The following is an 18,879-nucleotide window of genomic DNA, read 5'->3' on the forward strand; positions in this document are numbered from 1 at the left end:
TCATTTATCTTATCTCAGCTACGAGACGTCCACAGCTGTACTTAACCCTTTTCCAATCTCATATATCCCATTACAAAAACTTTAATCGTCATATCAGGAACCATCAATTTTGGGCTCGGTTTGGCGATTACCAAGATATTTATCCAGAACAGAATAAGCAATGGTTGACAATAAATGTTTTCTTTCTTTCTTTCCAAATTCATCTTCTGCCGAAAAAAATATCTATAAGATTACCTACTTGTTTTTTTTTAACTCTCACGTATTGCCTAGTCTAAAACTCCATTAAATTCTAGGTGGATCACTAAACACATCAGCGGGTAACGTAGGTAGCGGCGGTGGCGCCATCTTGCGGCCCTCTATGAACAGCAACAACCTGGACATGCTCGAATATCCGTTCCTCACCATGACTGAGTACCCGCCTGGATTTATTGTGCATATTGGTAAGTATATTTCGTTCGTATCCTCACGTAGGCAGAGGTGCACATTATGGCATGTAGTGACATTGTTCAATGTGTACGCATATGTACAATAGGAGGTCAGCCTATTGCCATATACTGGGCACAAATCCAAACTCCGTACCACTACTGAGGAATATATCGAAAATCTGAAAAAATCCCAGTAATACTTACTTAGCCCGACCCGGGAATCGAACCCGAGTCACACTTGCGACTACTTAGCCGACGAGGCAGTCGTATTTACTGTTTAATTGGTATTTTATGATCACAAGTTTTGTTAAAAGTGTTGTTTCTCCTTTAATAATATCTTCTGGTTTATTTCGTTAGGTTTGCTTTTTTACTTGTGTTTTAAACGTTGTCCCACACAACGGTGTTATCTGTGTCGTGGGTGCGTTTACAAACATACAATTTCACATATACATGACACCCAGACCCGGAACAACAATCTGTGGATCACACAAAGAGTTTGTTTTACGTTTAACGAGATATCGAAACGAGAGCTCTGTTGTCTGTAAGCGGTGCTCTGATTGGTTGGTTCATTGGAGGCAGTCAATCTGAGCACCAAAATATCAAGTAGTACCATTTTAAGTTTAATTGACTTGCCCCATTAATGGTACATATTTCTATTAGTTAAAGTAAGTTGTGTGCTCCAGGTGGCACGGTATGCGCCCGGTCAGTGAAGTTGGCGGACGGCGGGGAGGGCGCGGCGCGCGCCGCCTGGTGGGCCGAGCTGCGGACCGAGCTGCGGGCGCATGCGCGCGCGCTGCGCTGTAACGCCGTCATCGCATACACTGAGAACACTGCTATTTGGTGAGTCTAATACACTCATGACTGAGAAACTAGATTTAATTTGGGTACTGGCACTTTTGGTATAGTTACTAGAGTTGTAAAAACCTTGTACTATTTGTTTAACGTTGCTCCACACTAGAATTTGTTTCTGTGTCGTGGGTGCGTTAACAAATATACAAATTCACATACACATTACACCCAGACCCGAAACAACAATTTGTGGATCACATACAGAGTTGCTCCGTGCGGGAATCGAAACCACTACATGCGGCAGCCGGTTAGCCAGCCACCGCACCAACTGTGCAGTCAAATCTTTATATATATATAATTCTTCTGTACGTGTGTATGTCACTGAACTCCTCTTAAACGACTAGACGGATTTTGATGAAACTTTTTGTGTGTGTTCAAGAGGATCTGAGAATGGTTTAGATTCACAATTTTGTCCGCTGGACAAAGTTTTTTTAATTAGTTTTTAATTTATTAGTAGTTGTTGATTTTGGAATGTTTTACATTGGATCCGACAGACGGCGCTACTATCGCAGTGTCAAATATTAATGACGTTAGATATTGTCATAACATTTGAATAACAATTTTCATCAAAAAGGTCCAGAATGTTTTAGCTTATTAAAAAAAGTTTAAAATTTTCAAATTAAAGACGTGTAGACAGGACAACGTCTGTCGGGTCCGCTAGTATAATACAAAATTAAAGAATAATATTCAGGTTTATCGGAGAGCGCTGCTGCCATGTTTCTGTCAAATGTATAGTCCTAAAGTGACGACTTTCTATGGGACGCCACGCCATAGACACCCACGGAAAGATTAAGTGTGGTGACAAAAGTATTCAACTCTCATCGTCACAGAGTTTTAATGAATATTAACTTGTAATAATTTACCACACGGTGTTTATGAATATTGACTTGTAATACGTAATTCCCTTGTCGTAGCGAGGACGTGTGCGTGCTCTCAGCGTCCGGTACTGCGGTAGTGATCAACTTAGACTGCGACTTTAATGCCGAGCCGGAACCTACCTCAGGTAATGTAAACCTTATGTAAGTTTAGTTAAGATATACTTTTGAATGTCGAGTCTAGTGGTCCTGTATTTGCTAGTTCCTAAAACCAAGTATAAATTCATATTAAGGTTCTAGAAACTCCATAGTTCGTCTTATATTTCTTTTGAATACGGCCTGGTGTGGTTGGCCCACCACCACAAGGTTACAATACAAAACCAGCTTTACCCAGTTCCGGAGCTGCGGACTGCCTAGCGGGTTACCGTGGCTCCGGGTGAAAAAGCAGGAGTAGTAACGGGGTGGTTTTTAGTCAGTAAGACTCCCTCTCGCCTCGCCCAACGTGGTAAAAGCCATTGGAAGATTGTCCCTCCTCAAAAAAGATTTACCCAGCTCCAACCAAAGGAAATGCGAGATTATGGGTTTATTTTCTTTTAGTGAATTAATGTAATTTGTTCCTTACCGCAGCGCCAGCGGTGCCGGGCGCGCGGTCGGCGGAGGAGTCGGAGTGCGAGTGGTGCAGCGTGGCGCACGTGCCGTACTCGCCCGGCGCCGGCCCGTATCGAGCCGAGCTCGCCGTCTGCGGGGGCTGCCGGTGCGTACCCTACTGTTTACTTGCGAAGGTTGAAAGGCTAATTGGTCGAAGCGCTGATCCGGCGCTGCGGACTACCTAGCGGGTTTACCGGAGCTCCGGCTCGACAAGCAACAGAAGGGACGAAGTGGTTCTTAGTCAGTAAGAGTCTGACACTCCCTGTCCCCTCGCCCAAGGTGGGAGAAGTCATTGGATGATTTTCTGCCCTCAAGAAAAAAAAATGGTCAAAGCGACATTTTTTTAGCGATATTAAATTATCCTTTCAACAGCTACTTCTTTCTCTTCAGCTAAAGTATGCACTTTGTCTAACAATATATTCTTTACAACATTTTTGACAAGAGAAGGTGATTTTAAATCGTCGTTTCGTTGGCTCTCATCATCAGAAAACGTTTTCGGTTCGACAAACGTGATGCCGGGATGACCAACTAAAGATTGGACCTTATCTATAATTATATATATAACTCAATATCGCAAAAAATGTCTCTTTGATCAATTAGCCTCTCAACCGTCGAATTATATTGCAATTACAAAACTCATGAAAAAAATTTTAATATTAATAACGGTTTACTCACGTAAATAACTGAGAAAAGCTCTACTAGTTACAAATCACAACGAGACTTCTTATTCATGAGAAGCGCGCGCTAACGCGCTGTTGTCGCACGTCGATTTCGTGAGTAAACCGTTATCTTCAATTAGATAAAGATGTCTAGCGATAGTTATTGTACAAGATAGTTTTGATTAGCACAATCACTTAATAATCCCAACTAATTAGAATAATAGTAACTAAAATATAATAAAATCGTAGAAAAGTGCTGTCTGTACATTGAAAATAAAAATAAAAAAAATAGCAGGGGTTATTGTTATGTCGATGTCGAACCCAAAAATGTAATTAACTTTTTTTTTGTCTGTTTGTCTGTTTGTCTGTTCGTCTGTGCGCGCTAATCTCAGAAACGGCTGATCCGAGTTGGATGCGGTTTTCACGAATATATTGTGGGATGCTTAAATTTACATTTAGTGTTTGTTTCATGTCAATCGGTTCATAAATAAAATAGTTATGTCAAATTAAAGAATCACGTCGAACATTCTATGCTTATACCATTAATCTCCGCAACTATTTGACGGATTTGGTTGAAATTTGGTACAGATATAGTTTAGAACCTTAGAAAGGACATAGATATATTTTTATTTCAAAAATCAAAAAATAAAAATAATAAGAAATATACACGACTTCGGTTCATGTTATTGTTTTAATTTATCGAAAAAAAGTAAATAAATAGTAAAAAGGTATGAAAAAAATAATATCAATATAATAAAACATTTAGTACAAAGAAAATGCTCTAACGGAGTATAGATAATTCTATGTCGATCGTTACACGACTTCGGTTCATGTTATTGTTTTAATTCATCGAAAAAAGTAAATAAATAGTAAAAAGGTATGAAAAAAATAATATCAATATAATTAAACTTTTAGTACAAAGAAAATGCCCGAACGGAGTATAAATAAATAATCCAAGTTGTCTTTATCCTCGATAGATGGCGTTGGGATCGAAATAGATCGCGCTATGGTTTCGTTACATTCATTTGGTTGGGTATCGGCCGAGCGCTTCGGTACTATCGTAGAAAAAGTGTATTATCAGTCGTATGATTATTTGTCTGTAGTGGTCCTGCTGTTTCGTATATTCTAAATTGGTTTCGTTGTATTTGTCAATTAATAAGTTTATTTGTTGGGTTTTCCTGGTTTTTTGGTTAAACTATTTAACGTAGGTTTAGTTTGATATCGATTATTAGTAGTTACTGTAGTTAGTTTTTTTAATAAAATTGTAAGTCTAATTTTTTTTTAATTAGATTAGATTTAAGTCGTTTCTTTTAAATTATTTAGTTTAAGCTTGGTTATTATAGCATAGAGGATAGGTTGTAATATAGTTTCTTTTTTAATTGTTATAAATTCGTAATTCGTAGCTTTCTTTAGTTTTAAGTTAGTTTAAGTCCGTTTTTAAACTATTTTTTCAATGCCCTAAGTGAGTATACATCTATTAAATTCAAACGCAGAGCTCATTATGTTGATTTTTGAAGAGTTCCCTGGAATATCTTCCACATCTCATTTTTGAAGAGATCCCGCGAGATCGGGAACTATGTGGTTAAAACCAAAAATTTGCCGGAAGTCACTATTCCACGCGAACGAAGTCGCGGGCAAAAGCTAGTAGTAACTAAAATTATTCCTTTGTTGTACAGGCGAGCCCGCGTGCCCACAGTACTACTCGCGACGTGTGCCAAGCCCAGCAAGTTGGTGTCTCACGCTAAAGCCATCACGCTCACTGCCGTCGGTAAGTTATTCACAATACAATTAACTGCATTCTAGGGCTTATTCACGTAACTGTTCATAGAGGTTGTAATGTGTGTGTGTGTGACACCGCTATACGTCGGGTAAGTTAGTCTAGTATTAGACACTTACTGCCATACTCAGAGACATTTAATGATTGGGTTAAGTAATCATTATATGATTCTGAGTGCGAAAGTTAATTAAAGTTATCCATAAGAATCAGACGTCTCCTCATTTTCTCCGAGGCACGAGTATTCGTCTAGTTTCGCGACGTACGTGATCATGGGCTCCTCGCTTGGCTCGATATTAGTCGAGTAACTTCGTTGGACAGATACGTGAATAAGACTTACAACCTAATATATTTAGTATTGTAATAAAAAATGGTTTACAAATAACTTAGCCATTATCGTGGACATTAAGAGCTTACAAATATTGTAGGAATAATAAATTGTTAGTTTAGACCAAATTACAAAATGGGAGATAGGTCGAACTTTAACAGAAGAGCTCAATAGCGGCTCAATAGCTTGGGATAAAGGCAGGCAGATTGAGACACTGCACTGCTTAAAACAGCTAGCAGGCTACCTTAGCTGTGCATTCATTTTAATGGACGCATAGTATATATAATGTAAAATACAAGTCATCTCACATCAAGTCGTTTAATTTAATAAACACAACAATAATACATGGTGTCAGAAGTGGGATTAACAACGAAATAAAGAAGATTCGTTTGTTAACGGAAAATTTTAAAAACAAAATGTCTACCGAAGACGTCGGCGACACGAGGTGCCGTGTGGCCGGTCTGGAGTGTCTTAAGTTGTCGTCGGAGGCAACCGCGAACAACGCGGAGGCGTGGAGGAAATGGTGGCAACGACTGGAGTTATATCTGCTGGCATCAGGTCTAGACAGGTCGGAGGAGAAGCGGAAGGTGGCCATTCTGCTCCACAGTATTGGCCCTAAAGGTCTAGAAATCTTCAATACATTTAACATCAGCCTGGATCAAGCCAAAATAGAGGACGTCAAGGCCAAATTCGACCTGTACTTTGAGCCACGGAAAAATCTTACCATGTGCAGGTACATATTTTTTACAAGGAGGCAAGCTCAATCTGAGAGCATCGACGATTTTATCACCGATCTGGAGATAAAGAGCCAGGATTGCGAGTTCGGAACCCTGCGCGAGTCCATGATCCGGGATATTTTCATCGCCAACCTGCACATGGATATGTCACACATCCGTCAAAGGCTGTTGCAAGAGCCCAACCTCACCTATGAGAGGATGCGAGAGTTGGCGAAAACCCTAATTGTCGCACAGCAGGATGCAGACAAGATGATTAACAAGTCCATCGTCGAAGACGGCGAGAAGGTGATGCAACTGCGTCAAAGGAGCGGCGGCCGACGAGTCTGTCGACAGCGTGCTTCAAGTCAAACGCCACATCGGGCCACGTGGAAGTCTCCCAGTCCGATGAGGCAGTCAGCATCAACGTGTGGTCGCTGTGGGCAGTCTCATCGAACGAAGTGCCCAGCGATCGGAGTACAATGCAGGTCATGTAACTCATTTGGTCATTATGCTAAGTTTTGCTATAAGAATAAACAAGTCAGACAGTTGCATTCGTTTACTTCCAAGTCAATACAAAATGATAATTATTTTGTAGGAATTTTAAACAGTCAGTCGAGTCAAAATCATCTTACTCATTTACATAAACAGTCAAAAAGTCAGCCACAAAAACAGTCAAAAAGTCGATCATACAGTCAAAAACCCGTCAATACGCACACACACACAAGTCAAACAAGTCAAATTTGTCTAAACAAAAATAGTCTAAGTCCAGGTAATCTCCATGATGACAATGCTTATTGCACTGAGAGATTACACCGTCATAATAAAAACAGTCTTACAAGTCAAAGTCTTAATAAAAATAGTCCTATAAGTCAAATAAGTCGAAATAAAAATAGTCAAAGTGCTCACTTTAATGATCATTATTATCATTGCTACACTAATAAAAGTCCGTCCGTCAGTCGTAAGACAATAAATAACAATAAAAACAGTCATAGTCTAGGTCAAGGACATGTTAATTATAATAAATCTAATAAGAACAGTCAGTCCGTCAATAAGTCACATAATACACACTTCCAAAACATTTATCACCACAAGTACACTAAGAAATCACATCATTGTCAGTCAAATGTAAGTAATTTAGCATCAGAAACAAATAATCACAACATGCATTCAAATATACCAAACGTAGCATCTCATCTAAATAATTTAAATCAACAAATTAGTCATGTCAAGGGTAATTCAGTTTCAGAAAATCATCATACAGGTAGTTCATGGAAAATAAACTTACATGTGGGTAACCGAAAAATAAATTGTGTCATAGACTCAGGCGCAGATGTAAATGTCATATCTGTCAAAAACTTGAATCTGTCAAAGTCACAAATTGATAAATGTCATGTAAATGTCACAGGATTTGGTGGCAATAACATTCCAATTCTAGGCAAAGTAAATTTAAAATGTAATTTAAACATAGAAAATAGAAATATTTGTGAAAATATAGTGTTCATTGTAGCAAATATACTCTGTCCAACTGTCTTAGGTCTTCCCACTTGCGAAAAATTAGGTATAATAAAACGTGTATTTTCCGTCACAAAACAAGATTTTTGTAAACAAATTCTTACACAATATGATGATTTGTTTAAGGGTCTTGGATGTCTACCACCAGTCTGTCATCTGAAACTCAAGCCTGGTGCAGTTCCGTGTATTGATCCGCCAAGGAAAGTTCCGTTTGCGTTGCAAGGAAAACTGCGCGAGGAATTGGATCGCATGGAGCAAATGCAAGTCATACAAAAAGTCACAAAACCAACTGAATGGGTAAATTCTGTGGTAGTCACTGTCAAAAGTTCAGGTCAATTAAGAATATGCTTAGATCCTAGAAACTTAAATAATTGTATAATGAGAGAACATTATCCGTTAAAGTCTATTGATGAGATAAGGTCACAGTTAAAAGGTGCTGCATGTTTTACGCATCTAGACGCTTTCTCAGGTTTCTGGATGATAAAGTTAGATGAATATAGTTCAGATTTGTGTACTTTCCAAACACCATTTGGTAGATACAGGTATTTAAGATTGCCATATGGCATAAGTGCTTCGTCTGAAATATTTCAAAGAGTTATGATGAATTTGTTCGGTGATTTGGAAGGAGTTTTAATTTTCATTGATGATATTTTAGTACATGGTCCTAATGAGTCGGTTCATAATGAACGACTACATAAAGTTATGCAAAGAGCACGTCAAGTTAATTTAAAATTTAACAAGTCGAAATGTAAATTTCTAGTGTCAGAGGTATGTTTTCTTGGTTATGTATTCAATAAAGATGGTGCTAGGGTTGATCAAGAGAAAGTCAAAGCAATACTCGAGATGCCCACACCAACCAATGTCAAAGAGTTGCAAAGAATATTAGGTATGATTAATTACCTAGGTCCATTCATCAAGAATTTGTCAGAAAAAACTCAAATATTAAGAAATCTTTTGAAAAAAGATTCAGTCTGGATTTGGGATGAGAATCATGAGAAATGTCTTAAAATTTTGAAAGAGGAGATCACAAGATCACCAGTCTTAGCTCATTACAATCCACAAATTCCATTAGTCTTGTCAGTCGATTCGTCAAAGTCAGCATTAGGTGCAGTAATTTTGCAAAATAATAAACCTATTGCATATAGTTCTAAAACTCTCACCATAACCCAGGAAAGATATGCTCAAATTGAGAAAGAATTGTTAGCAATACAATTTGGTTGTGAAAAGTTTCACCAATATGTCTACGGTCATAAAGTAACAGTACATACTGATCATAAACCATTAGTCTATTTATTTAAAAAACCACTTCATGATGTACCTGCAAGATTACAACGTATGATGTTAACCTTGCAAAAATATGATTTAGAAGTCATACATGTACCTGGTAAGAAATGTATATATCAGATACTTTGTCTAGAGCAGCCATTCAGGAAAATTATGTACCTGAAAATGAGTCTGAAATGTCATGTCATGTAAATTTAATGTATTCAAATCTAGCAATTACTAAAGAATATAGCACAAAATTAAGTCAGGAAACTAAGAAAGATGAAAGTTTGCAATTGTTAAAGAAATATTATTATGAAGGATGGCCTAAAAATAAAAACAATGTAAGTCCATTATTAAAACCATATTGGAATATTCAAGCTGAAATTCATGTAATTAAAGATTTAATATTTAAAGGTTCAAAATTAATTGTTCCTAAGTCAATGTATAAAGAAATGTTAGATAAAATACATAAAGGTCACCAAGGTATAAATAAATGTTTGAAATTAGCTAGAGAATCTTTGTATTGGCCAAATATGTCTACAGATATAAAAAACATAGTAGAACAATGTTTAATATGTGCTAAATTCAAACCATGTAACCAAAAGGAACCACTACAAAATTTTGAAATTTGTAAGTATCCATGGCAACAAGTCGGTATAGATTTAATGTATTTTGATAATTTAACTTATCTTATTGTCACTGATTACTACTCAAAATTTATAGAAATTGCTTTGTTAAACAAAGACAGTCGTTCAAGCAATGTAATCACACATTTAAAGTCAATTTTTGCACGTCATGGGATACCATTATCTTTAGTGTCTGATGGTGGTCCACAATTTCAGTCAGTAGAATTTAAAAATTTTCTAAATGAATGGGACATAGAACATGTAGTCACTAGCCCATATCATTCACAGTCAAATGGTCAAGCAGAAAGCTCAGTCAAAATTGTCAAAAATATGCTAAGAAAATGTAAGGAAAATGGATCAGATCCATACATAGCATTATTGCATTATAGAAACACACCTAAGAATAATCTGTCGTCACCCGCTCAATTGTTAATGTCTAGAACTTTAAGAGATAACATATCAGTGTCATATAAAAGGTTAAAGCCAAAGGTTGTAAGATTTAAAGAATATGAAAAGTCTGTTGTCAAAAATAATTTAAATAAGTCAAAGTATTATAATAGGAATACTAAACCATTGTCTATGTTACAACCAAATGATCATGTATATTTTAAGAGAAATCCTAAGAGTCATTGGGAACATGCCACTGTGAAGGAAAGATGTCCAGATAATAGGTCATACATTGTAGAAGATATAAATAAAGTCAGATATAGGAGAAATAGGGTACACTTAAGGCATAAATATTGTAATGGCAGTGACAACCCTACTCCTATGAGGTCCAATTCTTCGCAGGGGAGAGATGAGGGTGACAGACAGGAGCCGGAGAATCCAAAATTCCCACAATTATATAAAACTAAGTCAGGTCGTGTTGTGAGACCAACACAAAGGTTAATCGATGAAATAGATTAATTTTTTAATTTAAGAAGGGGGATGTTACATCACTAATTTAGTATCATTCGTTCATGTCATTACCCCGTCACTATGGTCTGAGGTCAACGACCACTGTCAATCTTGTGTGTGGCGAGTGCAGTCGCACCTACTTATATGTTAAACAATTAATATTGTAATATAATGTAAAATACAAGTCATCTCACATCAAGTCGTTTAATTTAATAAACACAATAACAATACACTAGCCGTTACCGAAGTATTGTTTATGAATTAGTTTTACGGGTCCTGTGCGCTCGCGCGTTCTATGAGAACGCATAGTAACGTTTGTGAATACGGGTGTAAGTTACAATAGTATGTTGTTATATGTTTGTATAGCGGCTAGAGTGAGGAGAGCGCCGCCCACATCGGAGCCCGGCGCGAGAGACATCTCCGACCAACTTCCCTTCCTAGAATACGAACTACACAAGTTACTACTCGCTAAACTGAGGATGCAGGTTTGTTAAACTTTACTATTTACACATTTATGAATTACTGACTGCCTCGTTAGTCGAGTGCGACTGACGGACTTCCTTGGGGTCTCGGGTTCGATTCCCGTGTCGCGCAAAGTATTACTGGTTTTTTTCGGTTTTTGAAAATTTCTCAGTAGTCGCACGGAGTCTGGAATTGTGCCCAGTATATGGCAATGGGCTGGAAAAGTGGGTGTACATTTATAGTGACATTACGTGTCGTAATGTGTACTTCTGCCGACCCCTTATAGGATAAAAGGCATTGTGTATTTTGTATTTATTAATTACACGTCACAGTTTTTATGAAGAAAGATAAGTATTGTTCAATAATGGACTTAATCCCGTAGGTCTTATGGTTTCTTTTTCCCTGCAGGGTGCGAACGCGATATTCTCCCTGCAGACGCAAAGCATTGTACAATAATAGACTTTATGCCGTAGGTGTTATAATTGGTTTCTCCCTGCAGGGCGCGAACGCGATATTCTCGCTGCAGACGCAGATAGCGATCGGCGAGCGCTGCGTGATGGCGCTGGCCAGCGGGACCGCCTGCAGGCTGGCCGCGCTGCCGCCGCCCACCCCGCCACGGATCAAGGTACCAGCAGATAAATAGGTTGGGCAGACGTGCTCCACCGTAGGCCGCATCATCACTTACCATCAGGCGAGATAGCGGCCAAACGTCCGCCCATTTAACAGTAAAAAAAAGATAGGGATGATGACTGGGTCAAATATAAATTACTAGCTACTTCCGCGCGGTTTCACCCGCTCTGCTTGGCTCCTATTGGTCATAGCGTGATGTTATATAGCCTATAGCCTTCCTCGATAAATGCACTATTCAACACAAAAATAATTGTTCAAATCGGACCAGTAGTTCTGGAGATTAGCGCGTTCAAACAAACAAACAAACAAACTCTTCAGCTTTATAATATTAGTAATAGTATAGATTACAACTTTTCAATACAATAAAATATTCAAAAATAATCACACTCTCATTCATAAATTTGATGAACTACTTATTTTTCGATTTTTTCTAGCTAAATTTCTAGAAATAAGTCTGCTATTTGACGTAATAATCTGATGACGTCATAATAGAGTATTTCATACAAAGTTCATAGAAAATATCGTTTTTGACGTTTCGAAAAAAGTATTGAATTTGACTAGTAGGAAACTAGCCATTATTGGTGCTGTGTGTTAAATAGCGTAAAAGTCATATTATGTATTATTATTGTATTATAGTGAGTTCAAATCTATCGAATGCATTGCTCGCCAGCAGCTCACGGCATAATGAAATTCATAATTAGGACACTTTATATTTTCAGGCGTCAGAAAACGACAAAGACGCGTTAGAAATACAGAAAGCACTGTGGGACTCGTTCGCGGCTAACCGATTGGCCAACGGGTTCGATGTCGGTGAGTATTGTAGTTAGAACCTATTACTGTTTATGGAAGTTGTTTAATAATGCTCATAATTTAAATGGTAATAACGATTAAATTGGGTAAAACCTAGGCATCTTCGAGTTAATATGTCGATTAACTAAAAATCCATTAATGTACACGAATAAACTGCGGTAATTAGTCTTAATTTAGTAAGTGTCACGATAGTTATTACAAACTATGTTGCTTATGGGTAGACGTACTCCATCGTAGGCCGCATCATCGCTTACCATCAGGCGAATTATTGACTAAACGCCGACCCAATAAAACACTTTGCAAGCGCTTCTAAGTAATCTTACTACTTACTATAATTTTATTGCTGAAAATTTTGTATCTAGTTAATTGAATTCACCAGACCGTTAAAAAGATTATGCTGAATTCAGCTGATCTTGAGTTACTTATTGTATTTTTAATATTACTTACTGTATTTTTCATACAAAAATACACAGTAAGTACAAGACAGTTGTGTACAATGCAGGAGTCCCCGAGCAGTCGAGTGGCGGCGCGCTGCCGGAGTTGGAGGGCGAGGAGGCGCCCGCACTCGACCTCTGTGCCGACAAGGACGCATGCGTACTCGAACTCGACGAGGCCGAGGATGTAAGGATATGTATTTATACTATACTAGCAAACCAGGCGAACTCCGTTTCGCCACCAATGATTTTCCTGTGTTCCTGCTTTCTTTTTTTAAATTTTTTCTAAATTTTCTTTGCTATAAACCTCATGGAGCCCGTGACCTTTCCAACGAATGCAAAACCGTGGAAATCGGTTCGTGCGTTCTGGAGTTATATCGTCAGGAAGGAAAACCCGACTTATTTTTATATAATAGACTATATTATGTATTGTATATAGAAATTCAGAAATCTAAATAAAACAATACCTAAATCTATTTGTAAAAAACTAACTTTGTATTATTATGGGATAAAAAAGAAGTCGAAACCTACAACAAATTTCTATTTTTCGTTTAAAGATATTTGTTCTATTGAAACTACCAAAGTTATCGCCATACTCACACTAATGAAATGTATCGACAAATGCTTTGTTTTAACCCTTTAAACAACAGCTATTGAGAAAATATTGTTTCTTTTACATGATGTAGGTAGAAACAGCGCGTGCACTGGCCAAGCGTCACGTGAACATGCAAGTGTACACGCACGGACTCAAACCCGTCATCGGAGCTCCGCCGCAGGCGTTTGCGCAGGTTTGTATATTAAGTAGTACTACGTTTTGCTATTTATACTGATGTTTGAAAATGATATTCACACAATGTGAAGTTATCACAACGTAAATATATGGGAAACAACGAAAGTTCTAGTTTCTCCCTCTAGATCACGTCAGTGAGATGTATATACCTAAAGTTTTGGTAGGTTGTTCAGTTCTCATCATCAGGTACACAGTTGTTCTCATCATCATCATTATCATCAGCCTGTTCTCGTCCACTGCTGGACATAAGTTGTTCTCATTTTGACCAAAATTCCTACCCTACTATAATGCGTTTACATCTGGCGAATGTAATCCTGCACACACCATTGAAAGCGAGGCGTGTGCCGCGTGTCACGCGGACTCTGCGCACGCATTTCTAACAAGCAGGACGTGCGCTGGACTTGTGTCGCGCGCCGCTCACGGACATAGCGCGGGGGACGTGCGGGCGGCGTTTGTAGGTACATGGCTCGCGTGATCTTGAACTGCAAGATGTTCCTGAACGGCACATTTGCCAGATGTGGACATACCTCAAAATATTTGCTGATTTATATACTTTCCATAGGTATGGCGCGGCCGCCTGACCCTGGGCGGAGGCGGGGGCAGTGCGTGCGTGGAGCGGCACGTGCGGCGCGCACTGGACGGCGTGGCGTACAAGCTGCGGCGACTACTGCCCGCCGCACTCGTCGCGCCACGCTTCCAACTAGAGCTGCCTGAGGTAACTAGCTATATACGTGCGGCGCACTGGACGGCGTGGCGTACAAGCTGCGGCGACTACTGCCCGCCGCACTCGTCGCGCCACGCTTCCAACTAGAGCTGCCTGAGGTAACTAGCTATATACGTGCGGCGCACTGGACGGCGTGGCGTACAAGCTGCGGCGACTACTGCCCGCCGCACTCGTCGCGCCACGCTTCCAACTAGAGCTGCCTGAGGTAACTAGCTATATACGTGCGGCGCACTGGACGGCGTGGCGTACAAGCTGCGGCGACTACTGCCCGCCGCACTCGTCGCGCCACGCTTCCAACTAGAGCTGCCTGAGGTAACTAGCTATATACGTGCGGCGCACTGGACGGCGTGGCGTACAAGCTGCGGCGACTACTGCCCGCCGCACTCGTCGCGCCACGCTTCCAACTAGAGCTGCCTGAGGTAACTAGCTATATACGTGCGGCGCACTGGACGGCGTGGCGTACAAGCTGCGGCGACTACTGCCCGCCGCACTCGTCGCGCCACGCTTCCAACTAGAGCTGCCTGAGGTAACTAGCTATATACGTGCGGCGCACTGGACGGCGTGGCGTACAAGCTGCGGCGACTACTGCCCGCCGCACTCGTCGCGCCACGCTTCCAACTAGAGCTGCCTGAGGTAACTAGCTATATACGTGCGGCGCACTGGACGGCGTGGCGTACAAGCTGCGGCGACTACTGCCCGCCGCACTCGTCGCGCCACGCTTCCAACTAGAGCTGCCTGAGGTAACTAGCTATATACGTGCGGCGCACTGGACGGCGTGGCGTACAAGCTGCGGCGACTACTGCCCGCCGCACTCGTCGCGCCACGCTTCCAACTAGAGCTGCCTGAGGTAACTAGCTATATACGTGCGGCGCACTGGACGGCGTGGCGTACAAGCTGCGGCGACTACTGCCCGCCGCACTCGTCGCGCCACGCTTCCAACTAGAGCTGCCTGAGGTAACTAGCTATATACGTGCGGCGCACTGGACGGCGTGGCGTACAAGCTGCGGCGACTACTGCCCGCCGCACTCGTCGCGCCACGCTTCCAACTAGAGCTGCCTGAGGTAACTAGCTATATACGTGCGGCGCACTGGACGGCGTGGCGTACAAGCTGCGGCGACTACTGCCCGCCGCACTCGTCGCGCCACGCTTCCAACTAGAGCTGCCTGAGGTAACTAGCTATATACGTGCGGCGCACTGGACGGCGTGGCGTACAAGCTGCGGCGACTACTGCCCGCCGCACTCGTCGCGCCACGCTTCCAACTAGAGCTGCCTGAGGTAACTAGCTATATACGTGCGGCGCACTGGACGGCGTGGCGTACAAGCTGCGGCGACTACTGCCCGCCGCACTCGTCGCGCCACGCTTCCAACTAGAGCTGCCTGAGGTAACTAGCTATATACGTGCGGCGCACTGGACGGCGTGGCGTACAAGCTGCGGCGACTACTGCCCGCCGCACTCGTCGCGCCACGCTTCCAACTAGAGCTGCCTGAGGTAACTAGCTATATACGTGCGGCGCACTGGACGGCGTGGCGTACAAGCTGCGGCGACTACTGCCCGCCGCACTCGTCGCGCCACGCTTCCAACTAGAGCTGCCTGAGGTAACTAGCTATATACGTGCGGCGCACTGGACGGCGTGGCGTACAAGCTGCGGCGACTACTGCCCGCCGCACTCGTCGCGCCACGCTTCCAACTAGAGCTGCCTGAGGTAACTAGCTATATACGTGCGGCGCACTGGACGGCGTGGCGTACAAGCTGCGGCGACTACTGCCCGCCGCACTCGTCGCGCCACGCTTCCAACTAGAGCTGCCTGAGGTAACTAGCTATATACGTGCGGCGCACTGGACGGCGTGGCGTACAAGCTGCGGCGACTACTGCCCGCCGCACTCGTCGCGCCACGCTTCCAACTAGAGCTGCCTGAGGTAACTAGCTATATACGTGCGGCGCACTGGACGGCGTGGCGTACAAGCTGCGGCGACTACTGCCCGCCGCACTCGTCGCGCCACGCTTCCAACTAGAGCTGCCTGAGGTAACTAGCTATATACGTGCGGCGCACTGGACGGCGTGGCGTACAAGCTGCGGCGACTACTGCCCGCCGCACTCGTCGCGCCACGCTTCCAACTAGAGCTGCCTGAGGTAACTAGCTATATACGTGCGGCGCACTGGACGGCGTGGCGTACAAGCTGCGGCGACTACTGCCCGCCGCACTCGTCGCGCCACGCTTCCAACTAGAGCTGCCTGAGGTAACTAGCTATATCTTGCTCCATCATAGACGGTTACCACCAGGCGAAATAAACCCTAAACGTCGACCATCACCACCAACAACTAAACGTCAAATAAAATTGAAAGCTTTTACTAAAATTTAACTATGTTCCCCAGGACGAAATCCAGCTAATAGTATCAGGAGCAGCGATCCCCCTTCAAGACCCGAACAATCCTGAAACAAACACGGTGGAGAACGGCCACCCCAGTAGTCACAGCAGTCACGGCAGCCACGGTAGCCATGGCAACGGGAACGGAGACGCTGATGACGACATCTTCGAGCTGGATGAGGAGCAGCTTGTGAAGAGTCCACCCGAGTTACCTGAGGAGAAGAGTAGTATTAATGGACAGGTGAGGAACTTATTGTCGGATTAGATTAGATTTTTGATAACTGTACCCTTAGTATGAGTTTGCTTTACGTTTTACAAAAATAAAACGAGAGCGCGTTCGCGCTGTAATTGGTTAGTTCATTCACGCATCGGCCAATAGAGCGTCACGTCTTCTAGTTTTGTTTTAAAACATTAGACACGTTTTTTTTACTGAAACAAATACTTAGAAGATATATGGTTCTTATATGCGTCGATGTCGACTTCAGGTTTTTTAATATCCAGACGACAGATTTGGTCCCACTCCTATTATTACTTTGATTCGGTTTTATCCAAGTAATATCTTAGCCTGACAATATAAAAAAATACGTGTCCGGTAATATGGCATATTTTTTTGGTTACCTAACTGACGGACTAAATACATTTTTAATTTTCATACCACGTCATCATCCCTATTGGATGTACATAAGTAACGATTCTACCACTTAATTTATTTGTAAGCTTTATACCTACAGCTGCACCTACGCCTGTATTTTACCTCAAAATATGTACTTATGACCTATTTCTCCCCCAAGGTCCCGACGACAGTGTCCCTAACGACCCTGTCCCATATCAGCGGCAGTCGTATCTCGCGGCGCCTGTGTGCGCTGCGCCTACTGTTCGTCAGGGAGACCACGGCCGTAAGGGAACTTGGCGGGCTTAGCGGGTTCCTGCATACATTCACTTGTGAGGTGAGATACTAACAACCGATTCAATAGCCTTTTTTTGAGGGGGAAAATCATCCAATGACTTCTCCCGCCTAGGGTGAGGCGAGAGGAGTGTCAAACTCTTACTGACTAAAAACCACCCTGTTCCGTCTCCTGCTTTTCGAGCCGGAGCCCCGGTAAACCCGCTAGGTAGTCCGCAGCTCCGGATCAGGATTCAATAGCCTAAGGCTGCTTTTCTACCAGAGATAATGATGCTATGAAGATGCAATAGCTAAGCTGTGAAACTATGTGACAGTTTCCACCGATACTAAGCTATGTAGCTATGGAAAGAAGATGCGCAGCTGCAGCAGAGTATGCGATGTATATGAGATTTGCCTACTGCAGATAAATTTTTGATTTATTTTGTTTGGAGCCCTTTTTATGCATATCTTTTGATATGATAGATAATCTTCTAGTTGGCTAAATGATGCTTTTTTGACTAAATGATAAACCTATTTAGAAAGTATGGAGTATGGAGGATTTATAATTATAGTATTAGAGAAACTTTATATGCACGAAAGCCCCACAATTAATCTGAAGTTTGATACCCAGATCTCATTCAGTTTTTTTTAATATTTTATGCTTTTACACGGGACTCGTAATTTAAACGCAACTCTCAGAAATATGGTTTCACATTAGGTGATGGCGATAGTCCGCGCGTACACGGCGGCGTTGGGCGGGAACGCGCTCACATCCTTCTACATCACGCAGCTCATGTTGCAAGACAATGCGCATAAGAATCAGGTAAATAATCATATTTTACCCGCGGCTTTACTGACCATTACGTAAACTGTCGGTATATGTGTTATACCTTACCCTACGGTTAGTCTCAATGAAGGCCGTTTTTTGTTCACTAGATGACGTCGGTAACTATGGTACGTCATACTGATGTGATGATGATGATGATAATGAAATTGATGATGATGATGATGATGCCAGTTTCAAAATTGTATACAATCAAATGGCCTATCATTTGACACCAGCTACTTCTCTAAGAGACGAACAAATCCCACGCCATGTTAATTAGCATCATATTGTGAGCAAAAATAAATGGCTGTGACATACGGACGGACAGACAGACAGACATGACGAATCTATAAGGGTTCTGTTTTTTGCCATTTGGCTACAGAACCCTAGAAACGGTAGCTCTCATTATACAAATATATAACTGTTGTTTATTACATA

The 18,879-nt window shown here is 41.8% G+C and overlaps 1 protein-coding gene across 1 annotated transcript in view; it reads left to right on the forward strand.

The window, feature by feature from the left end:
* LOC118277793 (uncharacterized) overlaps positions 1 to 18,879 on the forward strand; it is a 38,940-nt gene that overhangs the window by 16,771 nt on the left and 3,290 nt on the right. Inside the window, exons 8-21 of the mRNA XM_050700248.1 lie at positions 294 to 440; positions 1,109 to 1,265; positions 2,189 to 2,277; positions 2,717 to 2,843; positions 5,073 to 5,164; positions 10,882 to 11,000; positions 11,477 to 11,602; positions 12,327 to 12,417; positions 12,920 to 13,038; positions 13,538 to 13,639; positions 14,204 to 14,356; positions 16,740 to 16,973; positions 17,524 to 17,679; positions 18,334 to 18,438. Coding sequence (XP_050556205.1) covers positions 294 to 440; positions 1,109 to 1,265; positions 2,189 to 2,277; positions 2,717 to 2,843; positions 5,073 to 5,164; positions 10,882 to 11,000; positions 11,477 to 11,602; positions 12,327 to 12,417; positions 12,920 to 13,038; positions 13,538 to 13,639; positions 14,204 to 14,356; positions 16,740 to 16,973; positions 17,524 to 17,679; positions 18,334 to 18,438 — 1,817 coding nt within the window. The remainder of the gene's footprint in view (positions 1 to 293; positions 441 to 1,108; positions 1,266 to 2,188; positions 2,278 to 2,716; positions 2,844 to 5,072; positions 5,165 to 10,881; positions 11,001 to 11,476; positions 11,603 to 12,326; positions 12,418 to 12,919; positions 13,039 to 13,537; positions 13,640 to 14,203; positions 14,357 to 16,739; positions 16,974 to 17,523; positions 17,680 to 18,333; positions 18,439 to 18,879) is intronic.

This window comes from Spodoptera frugiperda, chromosome 18 (genome assembly GCF_023101765.2).
Source record: "Spodoptera frugiperda isolate SF20-4 chromosome 18, AGI-APGP_CSIRO_Sfru_2.0, whole genome shotgun sequence".
Taxonomy (NCBI): domain Eukaryota; kingdom Metazoa; phylum Arthropoda; class Insecta; order Lepidoptera; family Noctuidae; genus Spodoptera; species Spodoptera frugiperda.